This window comes from Trichechus manatus, unplaced genomic scaffold (genome assembly GCF_000243295.1).
Source record: "Trichechus manatus latirostris isolate Lorelei unplaced genomic scaffold, TriManLat1.0 scaffold00140, whole genome shotgun sequence".
Classification (NCBI taxonomy): domain Eukaryota; kingdom Metazoa; phylum Chordata; class Mammalia; order Sirenia; family Trichechidae; genus Trichechus; species Trichechus manatus.
Window position 1 is genome coordinate 1,856,616 of NW_004444076.1, and position 8,632 is coordinate 1,865,247.

Here is an 8,632-nt window from a genome sequence, read left to right on the forward strand (position 1 = left end):
TGGGGAATCGGGTGGAAAGGAGGAGTGTGCTGTCACAGTATGGGGAGAGCAATTAGGGTCACATAACAATGTATAAAATTTTGTATGGGAGACTAACTTGAAATGTAAACTTCATTTAAACTACAACAACAGAAAAAAAAAGTTAAAAAAAAAAAAGTATGGTCAGCACTCATGAAGTGTATTTTGGAAAACATATAGGAGGCTTGTGCTAGGAGGAGTTTCGTGTTATAGTTGGGTTATGATGGTACTTACTTAAGCGTTAACTACAAGAATCAAATACTGCCAAGCATTTCGAGCTCAACCAATCATTTCTTTTTCTGATAAATTAATGAGTTCAGTCAGGCAAGAGACAAGTAACTTTGTGGTCTGAGAAATAATTGGCAACAAGATGCCACAGAAGACTGTTTTTCCAATAGTCAGATGGCCCATAACACTTATTAGAAAAGACACATAATCTTTAAAATACTTCTGGTTCCCAATCAGTATACCAAGCCTAATGCAATATGTATCAAGCAGGTCAGGGGGTGATACAGGAATATTTTCTTCCCACACCGACAGTGAGCAAATGTCCATATATTCAATTTAAGATTTATCAGAAATGAAATGAAAATGTTTCTTCTCATTATTTTTACCATAACCTGTACTAAGAACTTTAGCCTGGATCATAACATAGTCAAAGAATAACTTGTTAAAACCAAAGGCCTTTACCTAATTTAACATAATAACATTTGAAAAATTTATCAAAAATTATTAAAGTCTGACAAAGGTGAATTGTGAGCATATGGGTTAATCAGAACACATGTCCCCTTGCTACAAGATGTTTGTCTCTCCAAGCTGGATTGCTTACACAGTGCAGATGGCAGTAAGAAATGCCCGTTGCCTACCTGACATAGAGGGAGCGTTTCTGATTGGTTCGCAGGGACCCGGACCCGGAGCTCATGCTGTGGTTCATCATCTGCTCTCGTAGGTCATGGATTTTGGCCTCAAATCGAGCGTAATCTGGGAATGGAAACAAAGGTGGCAAATTTGGTTTCATGCCTTCACAGAGTTAGGAACGCTGCACAGCCAAGGCAGCTCATCATCCGTGTTGTTGGTTCTTCTGTCAAGCAACAGGGAGACGCACAGCTCAAGAATGGTGGAGCACAGAAGGTACGCTTGCTTGGATTTATTTATTCACAGACATTCACAAAAGGAAAAAGAAAAATCAGTTACTTCCCAAAACTTAACTAGAAAGCACACCAGCATCGAATCCTCAACACATTAAAGGTCAATGGGGGTGGGAGGAAAGTGGTTGTGATTATGAACAGGCCGCTTGAGGGATTATTATGGTGGTGGAAATGTTCTGTATCTTGACTGTGCTGAGAGATACACTAACCTGCACTGATAACACTGCATAAATGCACACACAAATGAATACAAGTAAAACTGGGAAAATCTGAAAAGATCAGTGAATTGTACCAATGTCAACATCCTGGTTGTGATATTGTACTGTAATTTTGCAAGATGCTATCAAAACTGGGTAAAGCATACACAAGATCTCTCTGTATTATTTCCTGCAACTGCATGTGAATCTACAATTATCTAAAAAACAAAACAAAACAAACAGCATTGCCGTTGAGTTGATTGTGACTCATTAGCCACCCTATAGGACAGTACAGAACTGCCCCACAGGCTTTCCAAGGCTGTAATCTTTACGGAAGCAGATTGACACAGCTTTCTTCCCTGGAGCGGCTGGTGGGTTTGAACCACTAACATTTAGGTTAGCAGCCCAGCTGTTCACCACTGAGCCACCAGGGCTCCTTATCTAAAAATAAGAAGTTTAATTTTTAAAAAAAGGTGGGGATTAAAAAAAACTTGTCCATGAAACTCCCAAGGCTGTGGGGAGTTGAGGAGCATCTCCAGTTTGCCCTTAGGTTATAGACCAGAGAACCAAGTGACTGGTGATGAATGGTATAGGAAGGTCATTTAATTTCATTCAGTGTTTTCTGCTAGGGTGCTGCTAGAAGTTGATCACTTGGAATCATACCTCAAATTTTCCCCATAACTTTAGTATAAAAAGCCCACATGCCAAACAACATCAATTCTAAGATATACAATATATTTAAATATATTCACATAAATGTTTTTAAGAGATTGGGGCTAGATTGGGGAGAGAGAAATTCTTGCACATTAAATGTATTTTAGAAACATACAAATTTGAAAAATCTAGGAATTATGGGCAATCATAACATGCTATTTCTTATGGGAAGAATACTTTTGCTGTATGTCAGTCTAATAAAAATGAAAACAGCACAAATAAGTTTTAGATACTTATTAACACAATCAGCATGTAAAAAGAAATAGTTTCTGAAGTTCAGATATTCTTAATCATAACCTAAAAACTGTTCTATTATCTCCTTAGCACAACAGTGTCGTGCTTTAGGAAAATCCATTAGGTGAAAGGCTCAATTTATCAAAAAGATAGATTTGAAAATGTTAATTCAAAGTATAAATGGCTCTTTTAATTACAAAGAGTTTTAGTAGAGGTCCTCAATGCATTTAAAAATATAATTTGATTTTCAATTCAATTAACAACTTTTCAAGAAAACAAGGATGACTAAATGGATGTTAATAAAAGATGATCTACTTACAGTGTGTATCAAATTCTTTATTACAACAGTTCCACAAGATTAAATTTAATTTCAATTTACTGAATATCTATTGGTAATCATGGCATGAAATTTCCAAAAAGAAAAGATTTGATTTGGGTCTTCAACAGTAAATAAACAACAAGAAAGTGATCTCTGTATTATTGTGTATTTTTTTAAAGTTTAGTACTTCAGCGATAAAACCATAATAGTGGGCTGGAAATTTCTGGTGCTTAAGCAAAGGCTGATGTTATCTAGATTTGGAAGGCTTCCTCTTCCAAATTTAGCTTTGAATAATTAAATCTTAAATGATTAAGTAAGCAGAACACATATTTAACCTAAAATCATTTGTCCATAATTTAAGATAATTTATTTCATTTCATTTTAGCAGAGAGAAAAAAACACATATTTATGACCATCAATATGAGATCATATGCAGATTTAAATCATTTTGAGCAAATCTTATTTTCTTGCCACTCTAAAAACCAATTAACATTTATTGCTGGCCGCATGGCAAACACTGTGCTCAGTGCTTCATGAGCATCATCTCATTTCTTGTCTAAATTACAAAACAAAGTCACGGACATTGTAAAGATTTGAATTATATAGAAAAACACAGAATAAAAATTGAGAGCTGTCCTTGTCACTTCTCCCTTCTTATGCCTTCTTTCTCCTCTCTCAGCTCTCACTGCTGTCCTTCCCTCAGCTTACCCTAGAGGTACATGTTTGGTCATGTGTTGTCCTTCTACAGACATTTCTCAACTCATTTACATACATACATATATATACATACCATACACATACGGGACCATAACTCCGTATAAGTGTTCTAAGGTTCCCCCCTTTTTAGAGCATAACTTGGATCTTTTCTTACCTTCTTATCCATCCGTCCATCCATCCATCTACCTACCTACCTATACCTATCGATTCCTTATTGGCATTAAAAAAAAAAAATCCAAATCCATTGCTGTCGAATTGATTCTGACTCATAGCGACCCTATAGGACAGAGTAGAACTGCCCCATAAGGTTTCCAAGGAGCAGCTGGTGAATTTGAACTGCCAGCTTTTTTGGTTAGCAGCTTTAGCATGCCGTAACTCTTAACCACTGCACCACCAGGGCTCCTATTGGTATTTAGGCCTGTCTATTTACAATATTTCATTGTTATAAACAGGTATCTTGGTGTATCTGCTGCACGGTTACAGGTTAGCAGAGCGCTGGAAGTGGTTAAAGCTTTATGTAGCTGTCGACAGTCCCCACTAGCATTTCTCAGAGAAGTGATCTAGCCTGGGACACAAAACCAGAATTCAGCCTCTTCTGATTTATCTTCCGTGCTGCCACTTGTATACCACCCCGAGTAGTACTACTGAATCTCCCATCTGATCACAGGGCACCCTCCTTTACAACTTTGATGGTTTCACTATCTGTGATACAAACCTGAAATCCTACCCCTCCAACTGTTCCCTGTTAAGCATCTAATTCAGTGCCAGCCTGACCCCATGTGACCACGTTGGTACTTTAATTGCTGTACGAATCACACCAAAATGCAGTTATGTGTTCAGTTGCCCATCTTCCCCTATTAGACTGAGCTCTCTGAGGCAGAAGCCATGTCTCACTCTCCCTGCAATTCCCTGCTCCTAATGTAGTATCCAATATTCAGGAGACATTTAATAGAAGGTGCTCAATAAATGATTTATTCATGAATGAATTAATAAAGGGTGGGATGAGCAGAATCATCAAATGAATTCAGTTATAAAATGGCTGCACGTACTGAAATTGCCCATTGTTAATGTTACGGTTTTTCAATGAAGAAAGGCAATATACATCTCCTCTTGGACTTCTTTTTGCAAGGCTAAATATTCTAATTTCAAGGCTTTATTTTTGTTTAATCATTGCCACTCGGCTATATTTATTGTTCTCTGAGTGCTCTCTGTACTCTCCCATGTAAGTCACGTCATATGTTAGAAACACTTTGTTAGGCTCGTGTAGCCGTCCCACTTTCTATATCACAACAGGATACTTGCTTTAAAATAAATTGTGGTCTCCTTATGTTATGGCTCATTAGATCCCCAGAATGTTTCCTGCCATGCTTTTGAAATGTTTGTTCTGCTTCATATTCTACGGTGTTTACATTTCTGTCTCTAGATAATTTATATTACATTTGCATTAACTGAAATCCATCCTATTCTCAGTTTCTCCATTTTAACAGTCATTTTGATCACAAATCCTGTGTTCAAATGTGTTAATCCCTTTCTTTGTTCCTCTTTGAAAAATAAAGCTTAGGTATGAGTAATTTCATCAGGACAAGAACAAATGCATGTGAAAGCTGGACAATGAATAAGGAAGATCAAAGAAGAATTGATGCATTTGAATTATGGTATGGGCGAAGAATATTGAATGTACCGTGGACTGCCAGAGGAATGAACAAACTCATCTTGGAAGAAGTATAGCCGAAATGCTCCGTAAAAGTGAGGATGGTGAGACTTTTTGTCTCACATACTTTGGACATGTTATCAGGAGGGACCAGTCCCTGAAGAAGGACATCATGCTTGGTAAAGAAGAGGGTCAGCAAAAACGAGGAAGACCCGCAACAAGGGCGATTGACACAGTTATCTGCAACAATGGGCTCAAACATAGCAACGATTGCGAGGATGGTGCGGGACTTGGCGGTGTTTCGGTCTGTTGTACATAGGGCCTTTATGAGTGACAGCATCTAACAACAACGAGAACAGTAAGGTCTAATTTCCAGCTTCTCAGAGATAAACAAGTTTATAGTTCTTAGAAATGTCCTAGAAATAAACAAAAAATCAGCTTTGTAAACTGTGAAATATAAATCTTCTCTAGATTCTATAATAGTATTAAAAATTACATTTTTTAACAAGTTAAGACATAAAAACCTAACAAACACTGCCATTTCATCTTAATACCTTATTTCCTCCCCAAATATTTTATTCACATCTACGCTCTCCTCTATGGAACATTTTTCAATCAAATTCCTAACATTCCTTCTCAATTCCAAAGCTCTGGAGAACATTCAGGTGAGATTTTCAAGTGCTCCAAGCTCTGTATCATCTAGAGGGGAATTCATGTTTACTGCGCACCTGCAATGGGCTAGGGATCCACGCTACATACTTGAAAAATTATTTCTCCTGACAACAAAACTCTGAGGCAGATATATTACTTTAGAGATGAGGAAAAAGAGGTTCAGAGAGGTGAACTAACTTCACCAAAGTCACAGAGTTTCTAGGTAACAGAGCTTATTGGACATAGAGCTATGATTCAACCCTGGGCCTCTATGAGGCCATTTTTATTTTCATTATACCATAACACCTCTGATAATACCACAATTCTCATTTCGAACCTAAAGCCTCCTCAATTCTCTGTACCTCCCTCTTCATACCTCCTCCCACTCCGCCCTACATGTATTAGTTATGTGCACGCTGGTCTTCTCTTCTGCACTGTAAGCTCCTTAGAGAGTGGGGATGCCTCATTCATCTCTGTTCCCCAAACCTCAGTGTTTATCATTCCACCTTCTCTCTACACAGCACTGTATTAGGCACTTGGCATGCAGTGGTGAACAAGACAGAACCTGAAGGAGTTTATTTCCAGGAAGGGGTACTGACAAAGAAAGGAAGCATGACAATGCTGGGAGGGGGGAGTGCACTAAAGAACTGGCACCTTATTCTGCTTTGCTTTACATAAAATAGGTGCCTGGCAAATGCTTTTTAAATTGCTGCTGTGTGCCATGGGTTTTTCATCTGCAATAAGAAGCAAATCACTGAAAACTAATTCTTAGGTAAATGTTTTAGAGGAGTCCCCAAAACATTACCTCCAATTAGTTTTTTCTCCCCTTTATATACATAAGCTGGATTTCTTCTTTTGTTTTCCACTTTCTTGGGTACCTAAACCTAATTGTTCCTAACTAGATACATTAATTTTGGAATTGTATTGTTTCCTTTCATTTGGACATGATGGGTGATAATAGTAAAGAGTATGAAAAATTTAGATTATACACGTATGAGATCAGAATCCTGGGCCTGCCACTTATTAGCTGTGCATCATTGCGAAAGTATTTAACCTTTCTGAGCTGAATTTCCTCATCAGTAAAATGGGAATAATAATAGTCCCTACCTCAAGATATGTGTACCGTGTGTCAGTCTGTCATACTGTGGTGGCTTATGTGTTGCTATGATGCTAGAAGCTACAGCACCAGTATTTCAAATACCAGCAGGGTTATCTATCGTGGACAGATTTCAGTGGAACTTCCAGACTAAGGCAGACTAGAAAGAAAGGCCTAGTGATTTACTTCCGAAAATTTGCCGATGAAAACCCTACGGATCACAACAGAATACTGTCCAGTATAGCGCTAGAAGATGAGCCCTCTAGGTTTGAAGGCACTTAAAAACACACAGTGTCCACAGCAAGGGACTTGAGCGTGCCAACAATTGTGACGGTAGCGCAGGACCTTGTAACGTTTCATTCTGTTGTGTATGGGGTTGCCATAAGTTGGAGGCAACTCAATGACAACTAACAACAACAAGATATGTTGGGATGATTACAGGACAGAGTTGAAGGTCAAAGTGCTGGCCCTTGGTAATGACTGTTAATCCCTGTTAATTTTCGTGTGTGATATAACAGCAATTGTTTATTGTTTACAAAAGTTACAACCCCTTTCTGTAGCAAGTAAAATGGAAAGTTGTATCTGCTCCCAGAGCACCTGGTATGGCCTTGCTCTACCTGTTACGAATTGATGTTTCTACCAGACCAAAGAGGAATGAGCCAAGATAGCCATAAACAAAAAACCCAACCCACTGCCAGCCAGTCAATTCTGACTCATAGTGACCCAACAGGACAGAGTAGAACTGCCCCGTACGGTTTCCAAGGAGAAGCTGGTGGATTCGAACTGCTGAACTTTTTGGTTAGCAGCCGCAGCACACTGTAGCTCTTAACCACTTCAGGACATTTGGCACCAGGATGGAACTACTCACCTGCTGGACAACTACTAAGTGACCCCTGAGGGTCTTCTCACAAATTAGCAGTGACTTAGAGCTTGAGGGAATGATGCTTAATTCCAAAGCTGCTGCCATTTTTAAGCGTATTAATGGTCTGTTCCATCAGTACAGTCTCAAGAGACTTTGATCTACTAATGCACGCTTAGGCAGGGCAGAGCCAAGAGTGTTAACACCACGCACTACACAGAGAGAGGGCCTTCTGCCATCCTGCTTCCTTTGCAATTTGTCAAGGGTGAGTGAGGACACCCAGCATGGAAATTTACCATACCATTCACACAGGAAAACAGGCATTAGCTCCTAGGAAGAGGGTGAAGTTGTTCAATACAGCAGGATTAATCTGCATTGATTAGAATTGTCCAAACTTCAAGGCTGAGATGGCTCACTTAGGGTCTGAAGGAAGGATGCAATAAGGTCAATCAGTTATTCTGCAGCACGAATGAAGTTGAGGCCATGAACACGCCCTCCTCCAAGTGAACTACTGGGCTGCGTACCACCCCACAGTTACAACCTCGTCCAGCCGCCCCGTGACTGTCAGTTACTAGAGGAAGCAGTGAGCAGAGTGGGTAGGGTTAGGAGCCCTAGGCTAGGAGACCAGCTTCTACTCCTAATCCTGTCATTTACCACCAATGGGGCTTTGGGAAGTTGCTGACCCTCAGTTTTCCTCATCTGCAAATTGTGAGATTCCCCTCACAAAGTGGCTATGAAAATCAAATCAGATTTGACATGAAACATTTTGTAAATGTAAAATGGTTGTCGCTGTTATTACTGTGGTGGCTGCTGTCAGGACAAACCCATATCCGGTCCTTAGTGGCACTAATCGGGGAACAGTAGCACCCTATTCCTAGTTGCTCATCATGAACATGTGTGCAGTTTTAACAACTGGTAAAATTCATTCTGCTGTAAGTAGGTTCTGCACATCCAAGAGGCAGAGGCTGACTTCCTGCTGAGTTGTCTGTTTCCACACTACAGGGGAACTAGTTTGAGGAGACCACCTG

The 8,632-nt window shown here is 39.4% G+C and overlaps 1 protein-coding gene across 9 annotated transcripts in view; it reads right to left on the minus strand.

Annotated features, from left to right (window-relative positions):
- The window catches only part of DLG2 (discs large MAGUK scaffold protein 2), a 2,186,317-nt gene that overhangs the window by 170,771 nt on the left and 2,006,914 nt on the right, over nt 1–8,632 (minus strand). For all 9 annotated transcript variants that reach the window (XM_004385499.2, XM_004385504.2, XM_004385503.1 and 6 more), the window contains one exon: nt 885–999. In XM_004385499.2, the coding sequence (XP_004385556.1) occupies nt 885–999 (115 nt within the window). The remainder of the gene's footprint in view (nt 1–884; nt 1,000–8,632) is intronic.